The sequence below is a fragment of the Anopheles merus genome, chromosome 2R (genome assembly GCF_017562075.2).
Source record: "Anopheles merus strain MAF chromosome 2R, AmerM5.1, whole genome shotgun sequence".
In the NCBI taxonomy this organism is placed as follows: domain Eukaryota; kingdom Metazoa; phylum Arthropoda; class Insecta; order Diptera; family Culicidae; genus Anopheles; species Anopheles merus.
This window is the reverse complement of record NC_054082.1, coordinates 46,702,617-46,724,702: the sequence shown is the minus strand read 5'-3', so window position 1 is coordinate 46,724,702 and position 22,086 is coordinate 46,702,617. Positions and strand designations below refer to the sequence as shown.

General features: G+C 45.6%; 1 protein-coding gene across 1 annotated transcript in view; it reads left to right on the top strand.

The window, feature by feature from the left end:
* Positions 1 to 17,592, top strand: part of LOC121590110 (unconventional myosin-IXa-like) — a 36,841-nt gene extending 19,249 nt beyond the window's left edge. Inside the window, exons 6-17 of the mRNA XM_041909506.1 lie at positions 655 to 1,608; positions 1,692 to 1,834; positions 1,915 to 2,050; positions 2,160 to 2,425; positions 4,914 to 5,402; positions 5,939 to 6,128; positions 6,200 to 6,283; positions 9,187 to 11,033; positions 11,220 to 12,715; positions 12,823 to 12,911; positions 12,996 to 14,133; positions 14,179 to 17,592. Of these exons, the coding sequence (XP_041765440.1) occupies positions 655 to 1,608; positions 1,692 to 1,834; positions 1,915 to 2,050; positions 2,160 to 2,425; positions 4,914 to 5,402; positions 5,939 to 6,128; positions 6,200 to 6,283; positions 9,187 to 11,033; positions 11,220 to 12,715; positions 12,823 to 12,911; positions 12,996 to 14,133; positions 14,179 to 15,398 (8,052 nt within the window). The 3' untranslated portion in view covers positions 15,399 to 17,592. The remainder of the gene's footprint in view (positions 1 to 654; positions 1,609 to 1,691; positions 1,835 to 1,914; positions 2,051 to 2,159; positions 2,426 to 4,913; positions 5,403 to 5,938; positions 6,129 to 6,199; positions 6,284 to 9,186; positions 11,034 to 11,219; positions 12,716 to 12,822; positions 12,912 to 12,995; positions 14,134 to 14,178) is intronic.
* Positions 17,593 to 22,086: the final 4,494 nt, after the last annotated feature.

The following is a 22,086-nucleotide window of genomic DNA, read 5'->3' as shown; positions in this document are numbered from 1 at the left end:
GCTTCGCATAGTCACACACACACACACAAGCCAGCAGAAAGTGCGCGAAAGTGTCAAAAGCCTTCACAACGCGACTGTAGCTAAAACTGAGGTCGGTCGGATTCGCAATGATGATGATGGGTTTGGCACCGTACCGGTACTTGGGAAGTTGTTTTGTACGCATTGGAGTAAGGACGTGTAAGGGATGGGAGTTTTCTTTTTCTCTTTCGTTCCTGCTGGTCACTCAAAGTCACATGTTTTATTGCTAACTGCGCGTGGAAGAGAAAGTTCATAAATTTTGTACTTTGACGATGATTCTATTACGGAGAAAGTTTGGAGCATTTATGAGAATAGTAAAAGCAAAACATCTTAATCGAATGTTGATCTTGATTGTTTAGGATATATGAGTGCATAGCGGACACTGAACTACTGCTGCGGATGTGATTTAAATTTAAATATACAAGTATTACTTTGCGAATATTACCATGCTAGTCCTTGTCCACGAGAATTGTACTGTTCCTTGCTGTACACTATCGTTCAAAGTACATTGCATTTTTTCAAGTGTTATTGAGTGCATCTGGCTTCTATCAGCTTCGGTCTAATTAAAGCATAAAAGTATTATGCCTCTTTCTACAGTTTGACATTAATGTGTTTCACTATTTTACCTTCCTACAGTGTATCGTCATCAGCGGTGAGAGTGGTTCCGGCAAAACCGAAAGCACCAACTTCCTGCTCCACCATCTGACGGCCCTCTCGCAGAAAGGTGCCCATGGGTCCGGCGTAGAGCAGACCATCCTCAGTGCCGGACCCGTTCTGGAAGCGTTTGGCAATGCGAAAACGGCGCACAACAACAACAGCAGCCGTTTCGGCAAGTTCATCCAGGTAAACTACCGCGAGAATGGTATGGTGCAGGGCGCTGTGGTACAGAAGTATCTGCTCGAGAAGAGCCGAATCGTTTCACAAGGACACTACGAGCGCAACTACCATGTGTTTTACTATCTACTGTCGGGAGCAACCGATGCGGAGCGGGACGCACTGCATCTGCTGCCAGCGGAAAAGTACCACTACCTGAACGCAAAGAATCTCACGCTGGAAAACTGTGACGAAAAGTACGAGTTCTCACGCCTGAAGCAGAGTATGGAGATGGTTGGCTTTTCGGCGGAGAAGCAGCGGCGCCTGTTCAACGTCCTGTCGGCCGTGCTGCTGCTCGGTAACGTCGAGTTCTTCCCGAAAAAGTCCACCTACCACCACGACGAGAGTGTGCAGGTACGAAATCCGGACGTGGTGGGACTAATATCGGAGCTGCTGCGCGTTAAGCAGGAGACACTGATGTCGGCGCTCACGTCCAAGCGCGTGAAGGCTAGCGGCGAGACGCTGATCATGCAGTACAAGCTGCCGGAAGCGATTGCGGCCCGGGACGCGCTAGCGAAGTGCCTTTACGGGGCGCTGTTCGATTGGATTGTGCTGCAAGTGAACCATGCGCTGCTGAACAAGGACCAGGTCCTGCATACGGGTCACTCGATCGGCGTGCTGGACATATTCGGCTTCGAGGATTTTGGGCCACAGAACAGCTTCGAGCAGCTGTGTATTAACTATGCAAACGAGCATTTACAGTATTACTTCAATCTGGTAGGCACAATCGGCATACGCGGTCCGGCCTACACAGTCTCTCTAATGTTCCTCCGTTTTCTTCCGTTTCTTTTTTTTCCCAGCACGTGTTCAAATACGAACAAAAAGAATACAAACGCGAGGGAATTAAATGGACTGATATAGAATTTCTAGACAATTACGGTTGCTTGCAGCTGTTTGAATCGAAACCTTCCGGTTTGTTGTGTATACTGGACGATCTGTGCAAGTAAGTATGATTTGCTGGTGAATGGATGGCTGCACGCCCGAACAGTCAGACTTTAACTAATCTATTTTGCTTGGTTTTAGTTTTCCCGGTGCCACGAACGAAACGTTGCTGCAAAAGTTCAACAGTGTTCACAAGGATAACGCATTTTACGAAAAGCCACAGCGCAAAGAGAACGCATTTATTATAAAGCATTACGCGGGCAAGGTGAAATATCAGGTACGAGTATAACCACAGCCTCAGTGCACCAGCGTCTCGTGCCTCTCATCCAACAAGCGGCAAGTGCGTATCGATCTGATGCATATTTCTCTCGCCCGCAACTGTTTAGGTCGCCGAAATGCGTGAAAAGAATCTCGATCTAATGCGGCAGGATATTGTGAGCGTGTTGAAAAACTCGAGCATGGCGTTTGTTCGCGAGCTGGTCGGAGCCGACCCGGTGGCCGTATTCAGGTGGGCCATTTTACGGGCCTTTTTTCGCGGCTATTTTGCATTCCGGTCAGCCGGTATTAAGCATCGCAAGGAACGGGCTGACATGTCGTACAACAAGCTGGCCACCAAGACGCGATACCGTGCGCCGAACGATAGTATCGTGAGGTAAGAGATGCAGTAGATTATACCTATTAGCGAGCTCTCAGGTGTTGAACAATGGTGTTGTACGGTGATCGCTTTGTTTGTACAGTTAGTTTTACAGCTGTTGTAGTGTGGTGAAGGGAACTTCTTCCTCTTGGTGTTGGAGAAAATTTTACTAATTTCCATATGCGATTCTGCGTTCGTGTATCGGTCATATAATGCATTCTCTCTTCTTTTCTTCTTCTTCTCTCTCTCTCTCTCTCTCTCTCTCTCTCTCTCTTTCTCTTTTTCATCCTCACTTGGTTCCTGTGGGGGTTTCCTTTCCCTTTCCTTACCCTTTTTGGTATACTTTCATTTTTGGCACTTTTTTTTGCTATTGTGGTTATTGACAACCTTTTTCCATGATCTTTTTTAAAATTGTTCCGTTGAAATCCGTTTTTTAAAATTGTTCCATGATCTTTTTTCCGTTGAATTTTATTGCGTTCTGATACCATCCCACTCCCTATTCATACTGGTTTCCACTTTCCACAAAAAATGTAACACTTCTCGCCATTGATGGCCCCACACAATTGTTTTTTCTGTTCTTCCTTGGTGGTGTGGTGGTGGTGTGTCGGTGCCTCTTTAGCCATCTCGTGACGGTCTCATCGGTGAATCTAACAATCAATCGAATTGCGTAAGTGGAACTCTTCTTCTCTACTACTTCTACAAGCCATTATTCAAATTTTAGGGTTTGCTTAAAAAAAGAAAATCGTTACAATAATGGTTTTTAATCTATCTAACTGTGTTATTGTTGCATATCTGTTCGACGTGCTAATGTGTTACATGTTTCATTTATTGCTATTATCTGTCCGGTTATTATAAACTTTTAAATGTTTGTGTGTTTGTGTGTGTATTTACATTTGTTCCACTCTCGATCCTGGTTTGTTTCTGTCCTTGCGTCCCGTTGAAACGATTTCCCTGCACTTTATTTAATACTCTTCATTGTCGATTCTGTTGGTCGATTTCTAGTGCCTTTTACACATCCATTGCATCTCGCCGTTGATGTTTCATTTTCGTTCATAATTTTTGTTGTCATAAACCTATGTTCTTTCGATTCACAAAACAATTACAATGAAGCTACAGTAATGCTCAATTTTGGTAATGTCTTTTGTTCCCATTCGTAACTTGTTGATCAATAGCTCCAAAAAACAATATCCAAAGGTTATTGCAAATCTTTCCCATTGTTGTGTTCATATAGGAACACAGCCATTGACGACGATTGAATGACATGAAACTAAAACGTTACTATGTTGTAAATAATATTTTATTGATTAAAAATGGCAGTACATAATCGTTAGAGAATAGCGATGTTTCTTTAAATTAAAGCACAGCGATGTTTTGCGTAACAAACCAAACTTCAAATACTTATTGATTATTTTAATATTCCTGTTCCGTGTTCCTGCAGGAAGCTTTTCTGTGCACGGCGTCCGGTTCGGGATGCTGGTATGCTGGACCGGTACCGCAACTATTCGACAAAGTCGGCCACGGCCAAAGGGGGCCAGAGGGAGCGCCGCAAAAATTGGCCGTAAGCAATACGTTCGAGCACGCCGGAAGCAAATATGAACATGCACCAACCTTGCAACAGTGTTTGCTTGCGGGCGTGCGAGCGAGCATTTTTGAATGAATTTTGATTTTTAGTCTGTTTTTTTTTTTGTTGTTGTGTGCTAATTGTATGATGGGTACATTTTTGTTATCCAGTCCAGTATGTAACGCGACGTGCCGTGTTGCATCGATGAATAACCATAACCAAGCGCTACTTTTGCGTGTGCGTGTAAAAATGCGTGTAAAAATGAGTGTATCGCACTATAGTGCCAAAAGTGCGCTTTGTAATTTTGCTAACTGCCACACAAAGGGGTTTGTTCTGAAGTGCGCGTGCTAATGAATGAATTAATGTTTGCATACATTTAAAAGTAAAAATGTAGATGTCTACATCTTTACATTTAGACAGTATACTTTAGAAGTGTCTTTAGACAGCCGAATAGAATAAAAATCGAGACAAGTTTGTGTTTTGTATCGTTTCCATAAAACATAGTGCTGTCACTACTAAGTAAATTAATAATTCACTCGTGTGCTCAACGAACATAAACGCTTCTTAAAAACGCTTTGACAGCCGCTACTAACATTAAGCAGCACCGTATCATTTAGAACATTTTGTAACAATCTTTCGTCTGTACTTCTTTTGTACAATTTTGTGAGCGAATTTAATTTGTTTACGTTTATTTTTCCTTTCTTGATTTATTTTCATCCTATCAACCATGACCAACATTGTGTGTGAATGTCTTTCTCTCTATGCCCGTCACTGTGTGTACTTGTATATGTGTGCGTATGCGTCCTGGTCTATCGTTATCTTGTGTGCCTCCTCTCATCAACCTCATCATCTCATCAATCTACCTGCGTGCGAACGAAACAAAACCACACACTCTGCATAACACACGTCGCATCGGTTCAACTGGATACGAATGGCCGGAAGCAGTAAACGCATCAGTAACGCCATGAGCGATATTACATCGGGCCATAGTAACAATCAGGCCTGCTCGCCCAATAGCAATCTCGCCTACCACCGGCAGTCCCTTGGAAATGCTGGATATGGCGCGGCCGGTGCTGCTTCACCGGGCGCAACCGGTGGAACACCTCGCCGGTCTTGGTCGAGTTTTGCGTTCAACAACAAAAATTTCCCCGACGGCAAACTGAACTATGAGTGCAACCAACAGCAAGATCAAACGCCCCAGTACCACTCAAAACACCTACAATCGACGGCCTCTTCGTCATCGTCTATCTATGGCAGTGGTGGAGGTGGCAAATCATCGGCCAATGCAAATTCTTCCGCGAGCGGTGCTCCGAACAGCGGAGGAGTAACTAGTACTGGCAGTGGCAAAGGATACGGACTGGGATCGGCAGCGGCGCGTAATCGTTTCGAACGTTCCGGTCAGGACGTAATGGCCCGGGCATCTCAAATCGTAATGTAAGAGCTTAACAGACGCCTCGGCGCGCGCACTCATTCGCTCATTTCCTTTCTTATCCGATCCGTTGTGCATTCAAATTTCGATCTACCTTTACAGCGATCAACCTCTATGAATTGCATCATACTTTGAAAAAACCGTTCTCATTGGTCATTATGTTTTACATTTAAATTCCTTTCCTTTCGTTCTGCTTTTGAAAAATGTTACATGTCCATACAATATTACTTTATTTTGTTGCTTCAGTCCAAGCTTGCTTGTACCGTGCCCTCGAGCTAAATTGCTTTTTAATTGGATTTTTACTCGTAGTTTTATGAACCTGTATGTATAATAATGTGTGTTTTTTATCTGGTGAATTCAAAATTGATAGATTAAAAATTCCAACCAACATAGCTATCGCTCCAATACTATTCCGGAGCGAGTGTTTTCTTTCTTCAGCCAACAATGCTTTCACTAAAATTGTTCTGCCAGCTGCAATATCATCTTATAATGTCAGCATACTAATGGTTTGTTATCTTCACCCACTGTTACACATTACCAGGAAAAACAAATCCTTTCGTCCACGGGAGCGACCGAAAAAGGGACTAAAGAATCTTCAGTCGGTGAAAACGCTTTCAGCTGGCCAGAATCTGTCGAATCAAACCTCCGCTATCAAAACACGTAAACAGCCACTTACTGTGACCGCCCAGTTCCAGAACTCTCTGATTGCATTGATGGAAACCTTAAATCAGGTAAGTTACATGGCGATCTACGAAAGCAACAATGAACCAACGGCTTCTAACCATTCGATACATTTTTTTAGGCAAACCCATTCTTCATTCGATGTATCAAATCGAATCCGAATAAAATACCGAACCAGTTTGACGATGCCACCGTTACGCGACAGGTATGTAAGAGTATGTGAACTCTCGGGGGTCTCTTGATGTGGTCCTTCAACTGTTCAATCAATGGGTGATAACAGGTTGTTCGAACTGTAAAGTAAAATTTATTACACTTACGTGCGACCGTGCGGATGTTGCATATGTATAGAATTAAATCCCATAATATTTCACAGCCAGTCCCACAACCTTCAACAGGAAGGATGTACAGTGTATAGTTAACAGACGAACAGTTAAGTCGCCTGACAAAAGTACACACAAAGACAATTTGTTTTTTCCCACGCTTATCCCACGTCGGTTACACAGCATATGGCGATTATCCTTCAAACTTAGCTTGGTGCACGTTGGGAAAGCATTACAGCATTATGGGTACGGGAAGGTAAAGTGCGATGAATTTGCATATTTGCCAACAAACCAAACCATATGCATTAAGGAGACATAATTTTGGCAATATGGATGGGAGACATTGAATCCTGGATTTCTAAGCAATACTATTAAAGTAAAAAAAATTGTTTGATGAGATATATATTTAAAAAACGTTCGATTGCCATTAAAGTACCGATTAAACATTTAGATTGTTCAATTAATGGAATTCAAAGTCACTAAGTTTCGGTCATGTTGTCATGTTGACATAGAAGCAATCTTAGTCGGTCTTTAGTTAATTATTTCTTCGGTGACAGTTTTTCGGATGTTGTAAAATAATGTAAAATAATTTCATGTTGCGTATCTTCACGCCTTTCCAAATCCTATGGTAGAATAAATCCTATAAAAATTTGTGCGCTTTTTGCTCAACCAAGTTTAGTTAGTGTTAAACATAATTTACCGTGTATGATTTGTATTAAATGGTATGTGTACATATGTTCTGTATTCCTGTTTCTCTCAAAAGGGTATCAAAGGAGGTTTTACTATGAATCTTATCTTTAAATCTTGGTTCAATCGAGTAGCTGCATCGCAACCATTTAAACGGTAAACATAAATGCATGAAATGGAGATAACGATGCTCCTTCTACCTATAAAGCTGTTTATCCCTGCTCAAACATGCAAACTCCTTTGAGGAATGCAGGCTAATGGACACACCAATGTAACTGTACAGCACACATACAACATTGTGAGATGGTAGCAGTGTGATGGCAATTTTGGTGAGTCAACCGTGTCGGTCTTTCAGGCTGCTCGTTGTGGAATTTTACCTGCTTTCAACCATATACCTTCGTAACTGGTTTCGATCATACGATCATGTACCTCACAGTCTGCATTCTACCTTCGATGGGTAAGAACGTGTTATGCGAAACCGAAGTGAGAACGTTCTTAAAAAGATCGATGTTGAAAAAGTGGGAGTGAATCACTTTTCCTTCAAAAGCTAGTTAGTGAATCAATTTCATGCGACATAGATTATTGTTATTTTAAAACAGTTGTGATAAAAATAGTGCTACGGACACGATGCGAATGTTTGGGAAGATTCTTCCCGTAAATGTGATCTCTTTACACTTCCTCGTCCCTATATCGTCCACGTTCGAGTAATGGTGAACGATGACAACCGAATTGATACGACTTTATCCGGATATCGGTGTTAGACTAGTGTTTTTAGTGCTACTTTTCTGCATACACTGCCTTCTGTCTACACTTCTGATGACGACCGGACTAGTACTGCGCCTAAAAATGACCATAACGGTTGCGGTGGTAAGTGCAGCACGGTGTTTTTGTACACGTAAATGCATCCCTTTTGCAGTTAGACATCAAGTGACGCCCGGTTGTCCAGACGGGTAGACATGGTTTTGACCCGAAACAGCGTGCCATAAGCAGAAAACCGGAAACAACACGAAACTTTCATTACGGGGGCTTTCATACCATAAATCCCATTAGCCGACCAGACACGAAGGGCAGAAAGGGTATATTGCGAGACCTGTGCTGGCCTTTTCGGTGTTGGGTTTCCGGTCATGAAAAAGAAACAAAATGCTTCCAACCGTCACTTTCAATGTGAGATGCATTTGCAAGAAGAATAAGATGCAAACGGTAACCAATGGTCCTGTGACACCTGTAGCTCCTACTCAGGAATGATCGTATTAAGAACGATCTTATCAATGACAAGATGCAACTCTCTGTCAGAGTTGGACTGATGCTTCTTTAATGTGTCCTTTCCTTCCGTGTTCCTATCCTCAGGATGCCATAAAGTAGTTTTTTGAAATATGTGAACGAAGTTGAGGTAAACCGAAATGAGAAAATGCATTCAACAGCTTTATTGCAAATTCCAGCGAGATTATACCGCTTGTGACGTAGCAGTGTACTGAAGCTTTATTTTATTTGTAATAAAATCTAGATTATTCACATGGAAGTTTTATCTTCTAGTACTATTTTTTTGTTCTTATGCATTGTGTCACCAGTTCTGACATGTTGCGGAGTTTTATTTCTGCCGTTTATGACTTGTCGTCCGCATTCTTTTATATTTATGCTCCTAGGTTTGATTTTGCGGAATGTGTGATGTGAATTTGGTACCAAATTTGAACATTCCTGTAAAGTGTTTTGCTTCTGTTTGCACGAAGGGTGTTGTTACGTTTTTATCTTATCTTGTTTGTTTTATGGATTTATTTTTGACTATTTCCGTAACATCAATACATTTATGTTCCGTCACAGGTGGGTGTAACAAACTGTAAGACGGCAGCAATGGAAAAACACACATAGACCGACTCAGTTGGTCGTCATTTATATGATTCGTCATTTTTATGATTTTTGTTGTTGTTATATCATGCATACTACCAAGATAAGATCATCCGCAAGGAATGTTGTAATATTGCAATTTGACAATGCACAACGATAAAATGCTTCCGTTAAGCAACCTGTTGTTACTTTACGTTGTATTATGTATCGATTCTATACCAAATAACGTTAATGTTTTCCTTTTCTTTCAATAATACAGCTTCGCTACACGGGCATGCTGGAAACGGTCCGCATTCGTCGGGCTGGTTACAATGTACGTCTGACGTACGAAGAGTTCATTCAGCTGTACCGCATCCTGCTACCGAAGGGTTTGGTCAGCTCCCAGAAAGATGTGCGGGATTTCATGAGTACGATGGATCTGAACAAGCAGCACTATCAGCTCGGGCTGACCAAGATCTACATGCGCGAGTCGCAGAAAATGCGGCTGGACATCTCGCTGCACACAAAGATCATCGACAGCATTATCTGCATTCAGCGCTGGTTCCGGGCGATTTTGCAGCGGAAAAAGTACTGCCAGTACCGGAACGCGGCCTGCACTATCCAGTCCTACTGGCGCGACTATCTGCGCGAGAAGCAGGAGAAGTTTACGCGCAAAATACGCAACCACGCGGCTACGGTGATCCAGGCGACCTGGCGTGGCTACACGGTACGCAAGTGGTACAGCAAGCTAAAGACGGGCGTGTTGATCATTCAGGCGCGCATCCGTGGCAATCAGGCGCGATCGCGCTTCAAGGAGCTGTTGAGCAAAAAGTTGCAGCGAGAGCGGGCCAAGCTACGCTCCACGCAAAGCCTGCCCGTTGAGCGACCGATCGGAACGACGGCTGCTGGCGGATCGTACGGTGGAGGTGGAGGAGGAGCAGGAGGAGGAGGGTCTACGTATCCCGAGATTGTGCATGCGATCGAGCATCGGAAGAAGCCGACCCCGGCAGTGGGACGCAGCTTCGAGACGGCCATTGATATAGTGAACAAAAATCGAGCGCTGTTTGCTGACGACAGCATGTCCGCGGACTTTATCGACGATGACGAGGACGAGGAGGAAGAGGAGGAGGAAGAGACCACGGGCAGCCGGCAGGCGACGATCACTGCGACATGCGGCGAGGAGGAGGAAGATGAGGAGGACGATGAGGAGGGTTACGAGGATCTTGGTTTGGTGGACGATCCGCAGTACATGGCGAATAACCGATCGGCCCTGATGCATCCCGTTAAGACGGCTGCCCCTATCACAACGTCATCGACGGTAAATAGCGCACTATTCGATTGGAATAAAAAGTATATGAAAAGTCTGGTCATATCCGGAGGAGGTGCTACTGCTTCCTCTTCGCCGTCGGCAGCAGGCGGCGGAGGAGGGAACGCTTCCAGTGTCGGCAGCAGTGTAAGCGGTGCGTACCAGAAAGCGCCGCTGCAACGCCAAGAGGACGTGCTGGACCGGCCGCTCCGGATGTACGACATCGAGCGGGCGAGCAAGAGTACGTTCGACGATACGGAGCTGGCCAAGTATCGGTACGAGCGGGGCGGCGGTGTGAGCAGCACGGTGAAGCTGCCGGTGCGACGCGTCGATTCGGGCCCGTCGTCGGTGGCAGGCAGCGGCACGGGCAGCGGTGGATCGACCATGGGTCGGCCAGGGATTCAGCGGTTTCGCTACGGTGATACAGCGTCGTACGGCGGCAGTGGCATGATTCGAAATCAGAACCACAGCAATAATAGTTATAGTAATAGTAATGTTGAAATCGTGTTTGTAAATACCGGACTAGATAGTGTCGGGGCGCCGGCAGGATCCGGTGGTACCGGATCCCTTTCGTCGTCCCCGGCCGCCAGGAATCTCAATCGAAACAGCATTAGCAGCGGAACGCTTACCCAAACGCAAGTACCACCGTCGCTAGCGAGCAGTATGCGGCGGGACTCTTTGCCGCTGAGCCATCACCTGGGCACGAGCACCCGCACGCCGGGAGACGAAATTAACTCCAACTATCAAATGCATCAGCAACAGCAGCAGCAACAGCTGCAGCAACAACATCAGCAGCAGCAGCAGCAGCAGCAGCATCAGCAGCAGCAGCAGCAGCAGCAGCAGCAGCAGCAGCAGCAGCAGCAGCAACAGCAACAGCAACAGCAACAGCAACAGCAACAGCAACAGCAGCAGCAACAGCAGCAGCAACAGCAGCAGCAGCAGCATCAACATCAACAGCAGCAGCTATCACCATCTTCCTCTTCCGTCGCTTCGCACCACCAGCAGAGTCAAACCGGCTCCCCAATGTCCCACTCGCCTCAGTCGCTACCGTTGGTCGGCTCGGCAGGTCACATCGGAAACTATCAGAATCTGCAGTTCCCGCCGACCTCCAACTACCACCAGCACCATCACCATCACCAGCAGTCGGTGTACAACAATAATGCGCAGCCCGTCAGCACGAGTGCCAAAATGGTCACCTCGACTCCTTACGGCGCCGCCGGCAACAACAGTTCGTACGCGACGGGAGCCTCGGCGTCAGCCAGCAGCCAGCGCGTATCGGCAGCCTATCCGGACGATTTCGCACAAAACTATTACACGACGACGACCACGACACCGAAGGGTAAGGCGGCCGCACTGCTCGGCACGGCCAAATCGGAGGACAGTGCGGTAATGAACGCTGGCCTCGGCCAGTCGAAGTATCCGCTGGATCGAGCGACGCTCGCCAAAGCGGACAGCAGCGATATGGTGCTGTCGGCTGGCAACAAATCAACGATCAATCAAGGCGCCGGCAACGCTAGCGGCAGGCGCATCAAGTCGACGAATCTCAGTGAGGATCAGCTAGTCGGTAGCTCGGGTTCCTCCGTCAGCTACCATCCCGGCACGGGACTGACCCGGCGCGGTCCCGTCGGCACGAGTGCGAGCGGCGGTAGTGGCAACACGAGCAGTACCGGTATCGCCAGCGATACGCTCAAGCGCCGCAACTCGGACCCGACCAACAAAATCCCGCTGCTGGAGGTGAACCGGGGCAACGACATGTACCAGTCGAGCACGCGCATCAACATCGCCGGCCACCAGTTCCGGAAGGTGCAGCGTATCAACAAGGCGGAACGGTGCGCCTGCTGCCAGGAGATTGATTCGTTCGTGAACGAAGGCTACCGGTGTCTCGACTGCAAGGTGCTGGTGCACACCAAGTGCATTCAGAACGGGGGCATCAAATCGCTGCAATGTGCGGTGGCCAAGCGCTCGAAGCGCATTCGCACGGGCGGTGCCGGTGGCGGCGGGCTCGGCGGGTCGTCGAGCAAGCACGATAAGCATCACCCGATCGGGGGCGGCAGCGCCAGCGGTCAGAAGATTTCGTCCACGCGCGAATACACCGACTCGACCGACAAGATTATCAGCGATGCCAAAGAGCTGCAGCTAATGCAGGACTTCATCACGCAGAAGATCTGCAAGATGGAGAGCGACTGCGAGAAACCGTCGGAGGTGGACCGGGTGTTCAAGCAGGCGTTGCGCGAGTTCAAGGACAACCTGGTCGCCCAGTACAGTGTGGCGCATCGGCAGAACTCGGACGTGCTGAACATCAAGTACCGGGATCTGATCGCCAACTTTGAGCAGGTGATCGAGACGACGTCCGGCCGCAAGAACGACTTTCCGCTGACGATGGGCGTTAACGCGTTCCGCGGGTTTATGAACGAGTTTATGAACTCGCGCGAAACGGAAAAACCGAAAACGAAACGAAAAAAGGATAAAAAGCGAAAACACGACGATCATACCACGTTCAACGGTAAGTTCTGCTCCAGGCTGACGCGCGTCGGAGCTAGTTTTGCGGAAGAGAAGGTCACGGAAAAACTAATTGGACCCATTTTTACACCAACACACACTCCCTTACAGGACATACATTCCAGTTAACGATACTCAACATTGCGACGGCATGTGAAATTTGCCAACAGTTTCTCCTGTGGCCAATTGAGCGTGGACTGGTAAGTGGCAAAGGAAAGCCATCGGCTGAACTTTTTCTTTTTTGCTAAAGCGATCCTCTTTTCTTTCTCGTTCTTATGCCGCAGGTGTGCCAAAATTGCAAACTTACCTGCCACAAAAAGTGCTACCAAAAGTCGGCATCCTGCAACAAGATCGCCAACACGGACCCGAACTCACTGCTGGGCGCCGGTGGCAGTGGTTCGGCCGTGGTGGCCGGCGGCTGCGGCCCGGACGGTCAACCGCTGTACGGTGGAGGCATACCGACGAAGCTGTTCGGTGTGCCGCTGACGGCCCTCTGTGGCAACAGCAGCGACGGGGTGAAGATACCGGCCCAGATCAACAAGCTGATCATGATGATCGAAATGCATGGTCTGTACTCGGAGGGCATCTACCGGAAGAGCGGCGTCAGCTCGAAGATCAAGGACCTGAAGGCGAAGATGGACCGGGCAGTGACGAGCGCCGATGGCGGTGGCGGCGAGATGGATTTTGAGTCGTACAACGTGCATGTGCTGACGAACGTGCTGAAGTCGTTCCTGCGCGAGATGCCCGAACCGCTACTGACGTTCGATCGGTATGACGATTTTCTGCGTGCCGCCGATCTGTCCGACGGTAGCGATCGCGTCCAGACGCTGCTGTCGCTGGTGAAAAAAATACCGCCCGCCCATCACTGTCTGTTCGAGCGGTTAATCTTTCACCTGGCGCTGGTGGCGAAGCTGGAACAGTACAACCGCATGTCGGCCAGCTCGCTGGCGATCGTGTTTGCGCCGTGCGTGCTGCGCACGAACCGGTACGTGCCAGCGCAGGACAGCCTGAACGATATCGGACGCCAGACGAAGTGCATGGAAACGCTCATCACGCAGAAGATGCTGAACGTGAAGAGCACGCTGGCGGACATCGACACGCTCGACACGGCGGCGCACACGGCGACGGCCCGGCTCAGCACGCTGCGCAGCAGCAAGGTGTTTACGCAGGAGGAGATGGCGAATGCGCGCGGGGGCAGTGGCATAGCGGTGGGCGGGCTGCTCGAAACCGAAACGGAGGAGATGCTGCTGGAGGGCCACATACAGGAGATCCGGAAGGAGAAGGCCCTGCTAACTTCAACGCTGCCGAGCTTGGCGCGCGCCAGCTCGGACGACGATCTGCTCTCGACCGATCTGGACGGCGAGGGCGGCAGCCTGGACGATCTAAGCAACAGCAAGGAGAAAGACTTGGACGTGAGCAGCGGTGGTGGTGGCGGCGGTGGAGGAGGAGGAGGAGGAGGAGGAGGAGGAGGAGGAGGAGGAGGAGGAGGAGGAGGAGGAGGAGGAGGAGGAGGAGGAGGAGGAGGAGGAGGAGGAGGAGGTGGTGGAGGAGGAAGTAGCAACATGATAAGTGACAGTGGCATCTCGATTCGCTACCAGGCACCCTCGGATCACGGCGGTAGTAGTAATGTTAGTCTTAATAATGACGTCCCGATGGCTGTGAGTTATTCGTTACGTGATCAGAGTGGAGCGGGCGGTGCAGGTGGTGGTGGTGCCACCGCCGCCGGGATGGAGTACTTCCACAAGATGGGTCCTTCGTCCGGTGCGAGTCCGGCTCCCGGCGTGAAGACGAAGTCCCTCTCCCACCAAACGCTGCTCGAGCGGGAAGCCTTCCTCCGGGGCAACGGTTCCACCTCTGTCTCCTCGCCGCAGTCCCCGACGGCCGCATCATCGGTCACGGCGTCCTCCACCCCGTCGTCGTCGGCATCAGCCCCATCGATGATGAAGTCGCAGCAGCAGAATGGAAACGGCGCCAACGGCAGTACCGGTGGTGCCTCCGCGGGAGGCTCGAACGCAGCTGGCAGCGGTACGGGCGGCGGCGGACCGGGTAGCGGTGGTTCGATAGCATCGACGGCCACCAACAGTGCTGCCGGCAAGCGGGCCAGCGACATCAATCTGAGCCACTCGATGATAACGCTCGCGACGACGTCCCACAGCCTGGGCGGCAGTACGACGAGCAACAGCAGCAGCAGCGGCGTCGGTGGTAGCTCCGGCAGTACCGGCAGCGGTAGTGACCTGCAGCGACAAAAGCCCATCAGCCGGAGCGTCTCCGGTGGTTACGAGGTGAGCCACCATGGCTCGACCGTGTCGGGCTCGGCGTCCGGTTCGACGCACGCATCGACCAACCACCGGATACTGATACAGGCATCGTCAGCGCTACCGATCACGCCTGGTGCCACCATCGCTGCCTCTCCGTCCGGGTCCGGCTCCGGTGCTACGTCTACGTCCGCCTCCAGTTCTTCCATCAACTCCGCGAACCTGCACGCGAAAGACAATAATGGGATGGGCAAGGACGGACTGTCATCGAGCGGTGGCAGTTCCTCCACCACCACCAAACTGGGGTCTCGCCGTATGTCCGCCGGCACTAACAAACGGTCTGGTGGGGGTGCTGGTCCTTCCGGGGGTTCGAACAGTGCTGCCGGTGGACCAGGCCCGCCTGCCGGTGACGATGAACCGATCATGGTTTGAAATGCACAACGGAGGCGCCGCTTACACGGGTGATGGGGAACGGTGGCGCAGCATGAACGAACAGCAGCGCAGTGGTCCTCGACTTGCAACATCATCCTGCACCTGGTCGCACGATATGAGGCGATTCGATCGATACGATCGAAAACGTGGTGGCATACAGCAGCACAGCAGGGCGGCAGCGGTGAACACGGAGTCATAAACACACACAACTCTACAAGCATAAGTTACGATGCATTAATCTCCCTTTGCGACGGAAAAGCATATAGCAACCAGTACGCTCCAGCACTAAGTGTGTTGGTGTGCGTTTTTGAGGGCTTATTGGCGAAGGAGGGATCGCGTGGACAAACGCGTGCGCGCGCGGAATCACAGTCAGTCAGCGATGAAACAAGCGATGCGTGGTGCACCTGCGAACGAACCGTGCAACAGAAGCGTGACCGTGCGTTATTCGTGTTATATATTAATTAATTTATACCAATCGATTATATTAGCAGCAGTAGTTATAGCAACAGAAGTAGTAATAGCAGCAGCAGCAGCAGCAGCATCAGTACGCGAAACGAAACTGACAAACGGTGTGAATGAATGTGGATATGATAAACATTTGAATACTCCTAATGCGTGTTGCGCATTTATTTAATCCTGTTCATCAGCCACAGCAACAACAACAAACTCCACTTTCTACGAACGGTGAAGAACGTTAGGATTATAACGTGAAGTAGAATAACAAGAAGAAGAGCATATATTCTCGCAATTAGATTTTGTTTTGCTTCGTTTTTGTGTGGCAAGCTTTTTTGGTAGAGAATGTTTGGCAAAATTCGTAAAATCAACGGACCTTCAACGGAACTAGACAGCGAGAAGCGGAAAATTGTATTATGGAAACTAATTCAATTTTCATCATGACTAAATACACACTCACACACACCCACACAACAGGGAAAACGCTGAAGGTTGAGTTGGTAACGAAGCAACAAAGCAAATGCAATAAGTCAAATTGTTTATATATTCAAGTTGGGCGAACGAATTTAGAGGAGAAAGCGCTAGAAAACTACGGATTTACTAGAATGTTTAACAAACAGCAACGTTCATAGACAAAAAATGCAGATCCTCATTTGCAACTTTGTGTGTGCGTGTGTTGAAATCATTTTCAGCCACTGATAAGAACTGACAGTAGAACAGTAGAATGTTTCCACACACTACACGTGAATTGCTTTAACTTATCCTCCCGTTACAGCCTTTTGCTACGCGGTGTGTATCGGTCCTCCTGTCGGTCGTCTAACGAATGTGTGCATTCATTTTGGTTTGGCTTTCGAGTCACCAGAACAAATTTTACAACTTATCACTATAAATATGTACATTTAAAAAGAAATATTTTGTTTAGCAAGTACACACGTTACATGTGTTAGCAGCACATGCACACAGGCGCAGATATGTCCAAAAGAGGGGGAGAGTGGGTCGTAGTTGCGAGTGCAGTAGTCCTGCAAAACTGCCCCTATCTTCGCCCTCTAACGCTCACCCTTTTCCTCGTCTCCCTTCCCAGCACTCCTCTCTCCAACGCTTCCACAAACCCCGCTTCCACAAACCCCGACTCCTGCTTTTGGGGGTCGAAAAGAGATAGAAGAAACAATGGAATCTGTGAATAGTAGTAATAATGATAACGCTAAGGATAGTAACGCCCTTTGGAGAGTGAATACGACGATTGCTCTACATCTATAATGATATGTTATTTTTCCTTGTTTTCTATTTCATCTACGTGAAACAACTGAAAAATCATCTAGTTAAAAGAAACGCGTGGCATCGGCAGGCGGGCTGAGCGATGAAAGATGGCGCACGCACAATAACAAACGCTGTAATCAGTGAAATCTGTTCACGTTCATTTAGTGCACCTATTAGTGGTGTGTGTGTGTGTGTGTGTGTGTGTGTGGCCTTTATTGTAGTCGTAGCAGAGGAGAAAAGAAAATAATTGGTTAGACTAAGGAACCGAAAGGAATCACCACACATACTAGACACTCTTATTTGCAACTTTTGCGAGACTCCACTAAAATTCTGTATGACTCGTCTCATGAAAATATGTATAGAGGAACGCATGTGAATGTGTCAACGTTTTCCGAACGACTGTCTGGCGGATCGGAAGAATTCGATAGCGGGCAAGAAAAGGGTAAGCCCGCACTAGAACCGAAATAAGAAGAAATTAAACAAATTACTCTGTTTTTTCGTGTTTTTTTTCGCCTTGGTTCCGTATCTTTATCCTTTTTATTATTTGTTTACTTTGAGAACTTTACCGTTGTTTCTTTATCTTTGTCTATACTATTGTGTTGTTTTCATTGTGTTGCTGCTTCTTTTCTATAGATTTTTTTCCAATTTGCACTCTTAAAAAAAGCATTGAAATGTTTTTTTTTGTCTTTTATGTTCATAAAACTTTTCATTCGGGGCAAGTATAAGTTAGTATTTACTAAGCATTTTTTTAAATATTTTTTGTCTTTAATTTTTTGTAATATTTACTTTTGTTTATCATACTTTTTTTTATTATTTTCGCAGAATCTTCAGATGAAAAAAATACTGAACAATTTACAGCCATTTTCTAGCCATGCGGACAAAGTACAATATGTTTTTCATTACTTTCCCGCCGTTTTCCACCGTTTTCATGATGTAGTTACTGCTGCTACTGCTGCTACTGCTGTTGCTGCTTAACATCAAAATCCACGATCTCCCCATTGATCCAGAATAGAAGAACAGCGAAATTACGCTCGGGAAAACATATGATGCAACAAGTACACCGAACTCGAAGGACACCGATAACACAAAGACATCACTGCAAAAAATAGAGGAAGAGAGAGAGAGAGAGAGAGAGAGAGAGAAAGAGAGGGAGAGAAAGAGGGAGAGAAAGAGAGAGAGAGGATGATGAGGAAGGAGCAGAACGAAGACAGTGAGCTAAACAAAGGAAGCTAAACATACCACCGTGAAACGATTTTGCTAGTAACCTATACCCTTGGCAAGGTTAGCTGCAGACAGCAGACCAAACATAGCGGAGAAAAATAAAGAAACAGGAAGGGGAAAGTAGAGAAGGTGAATGCTATAATGAAGAAGACAACATAAGAAAAGGCTGTATTGTGAAGATCCTAAAACTAAATGGTTCCAAATGTCTAACAAATGTAAAACAAAAACAAACAATTTTGTAATTAAGCTACACATATGTATAAGGAACTTGTATATCTCATAGAAAATATTACACCTATTTGTATCTAAATCCAAGGCCAGCATTGAAATGGAACAAAATAAGAGAGGAAGTAGTAAAAAATAGAACAAAAAAGTAGGCAAAACATGCAGAAACCGTTTGTAAAAAAACAGATGGTAGTAAAACAAAGTCAAACATGCAACATTACCACCACCACACGTACACACACGTAAAATAAAACGTATAACAGGTGAGACTAGTGCACACAGCGGGGGGAACAGGAACGTACGTTCACCACCCTTATCCGGAATGTTCGCAATTGAGATACATGTTGTTAAATTGGGCAACATTTGATCGCTGCTTTTTGCTTGATTTATGTAAAAGTATTGCGCTTAATCAGATGCTTGGGTTTAGTTTTAAGTTATTACTGTTAGAAGAAAAACAAAGATCACAAGAGCGAAACAACAAGATAGGAAATAGTTAGAATAATGACAAACACAAGCAAAAGGAATGTTTTAAACAGGATAAGAGTAGAGAGCATGAAGTAAGCATGAAAGTCAAATCAAAAACAAACATCAATCAGTTGTGTACAATCAAAACAAAATGACTTTACGCGTTTAATTTATGAAACGAAAAGCAGGACAACAATTTAACGAATCAAAATAATAAAAGGGTAGAAAAGAAGGCAATAGTTTAGCAAACAATAGCCAATGAAATCATGTTGATTGAAACAACAGTAGCTTTTGGTTATATATGTAAGGCTTTTAGGTTCATTGACATTAGGGGGCAGATTAATTCGAACAAACAAACAAACCAACCAACAAAACACCGATTTTCGTTAACATTTGAGGCCACCGTTAATTGTAGAAGGGGGAAAAAGTGTAGCGTTAATAGCGAGGCCAAAATTTCCATTACCTCTCGACCGGTTGTTAGTAAAAGTGGTTTTAATTCTACGTGCCACCGAAGAAGGAAGAAGGAGTTAATTGAAGCAATGCAGCAGTAGTCAAAGCGTAAGGAATGGTAAAGCAAAGTTGATAGGGAAAGATTAAAAGATACGGTAGTCTATAACACCCTGGTTGTTAGGTTGTTATTATGTTATGGTTGAAAATAGTTTTAAAAAGACTGGTTTTGCTTCACCCAAGGTTGAAATGGAATGTTGAAGTTAATAATTACATAAAAATGTATGGTTTTGCTACCCATCAACACAGCTGTTTTACGTGGCCTGTTTTTAGGGCACCGTTTGTTGGAACACCGTTCTGTGACACATTTATAATCCACCGATAAACAAACAAAACCTACACTCCGGCAATCGGTTGGGACATAGACAAACCACACGCACCGTGTTTGAGTAACGGTGTATAGACTAGCGGGCATATAAGCAGAAAGAAAAGCATGAGTTAAGTTTAATACAAAGTAGTAAAAAAAAAACAGGAAACAAACAGAAGGTCAAACATGTGCCGTGTCACACTGTGTGACCAGCAACGTTATTGCAGGGAACGAAACATACAACAAACAAATGGGAGAAAGATGAAACAACCAGTACGGTGTCATTTACATAACAGCAAAACAAGGAGAAAAAACACTAACACAAAAACATATACGCAAAAATCTGGAAACAACACAAGCAAACAAAAAGCCAGAAAGGTAAACATATGCTTAAGGAAATGATGAAAAACAAAAGTAACAACACAATCAAACGTGGTTAACGAACATAAAAAACTGACGACTTAAGAACACAAAACAAACAAACAAAGTGAAACGGCAACAACAATGGATAAACTTTGTAATTTATATAGAAGAAATAGAAAAAACCGTTAGGGCAATCAGAACAACAGAATGATAATAGTGTTTAGTGTGTAATAACTCCAGCGATAAGTTTCTATCTCTCTCGGTGGTAGCATGACATGTCATGACAAAACCGATATTTTTTTTCATTTAATTTTTTTATTTTTGTCTAAAATTTTCAACTCTCTTTGATTCTTTTCCACATGTACGAATAAGCGCTATATAAAATGTAATTTTTCCACGGCAAGCGTCACAACACGAATGAAAAACGAAGAAGCTGATAAACAGGAAATTTAAATTGGGTTAAAGCAAGAGCAAGAATTCACGCTGTATAAATTTGGATATGAAAAGAAGCAAACAAAAACCCAAAAACGATAAAATGTGAGGTGTATAACGGTAAAAGGGTGATGTAATGTAGTGTCTGGCGAGTAAAATGAATAGACAGAAAGAAATTAAACAAATAGAAAGGCAGGTGAAAGAGAAAAATATTTATATCAATGTTGAACATAAAGACAAAAAAAACACACTTAAAACAAATGTTTGCGAAACTTATAGCCAAATGGAACATTTAAACAATGGTGTAAAGAAAGAAGTTACAGATTATTTATCGAACAGAAAAAAAAACAAAAAGCAACAGATACAACATTGAAAGAGCACGAGTATAGAGATAATGAAACTACAGACAAATTGTAGAGAAGTAAAGAGATCGAAACGATCGCATAAACTTCGTGCGAATACCAGCCAACAACAAACGCACACACACGCGGCAAAGAAGGAAAAGATAAAACCTATTTAATATTATATATATACACTGAAAAAAACACATATATATATACACACACACATACTTATATAGAAATGCCACCCAGGGTGGTATGAAACGAGCGAGCAAAATAAAACAGAACAGAGCAGAAGAAAAACAAAACACGATGCAGTGTGAGGAGTTATGAGAATGGGCGATTTTCTTTTACTTCTTCCATTAGTCCGACACATCGTCGCCACATTATATCATCATCATGATTCTAGTTGTTTATTGTTTAAGAACCGTTGTTGTTTATGGGAAATATTGAAAAACCAAGGATGAAATTAATAAATAAAAGCAAACAAAACATCTGCAACGTGTTGTGTATTTTTTTTAATTTGTTTAAACATATATTTTCCACTGTTTTTTTTTGTTGTTTTTTTTGTTTATTAAAATATAAACAAAAACCATCCATTAAACCTTCCATTAAAAGGCATTCTGCAACATGAAAGCGCGACAATCACTTTGATCGAGGCGAAAGAACTCCGTTGGAGCCAAAGCCTCTCAAAACTATTCAAACAACAATCACTTTGATAGATAAACATCGGCCGTATCGGGGAGCTCGTTCGTCGCTCATGAGTGGACAGGGTTGTACCACTAGATTGGGCAGAACAAAACCTAGTTTTCTAATTTTTGGTCATAGAGGGCTATGAAATGAGTTAAAATGAGCGTCGCGGCGAACGTTCCCGGGAACGAACGAAATTCCATATAGAAAATAGGAGGTTGTTTCTTGGTTATGTTATGATAAATGTTGCATGCAAGTTTTCGAAAACGTCTTCTGTCGTGTAGCAACGGTGTGAGAGTAACAGGAGCCCATGTGCGCGAAGAGGTAACACACGAGTAGTCATCCTCGCTCGCTTGCTTGATCGTGATGTGCAAACCGAACTAAATTCACAAAAAGTAACAGGAGTGCATGACATCCAGGAGGTAGC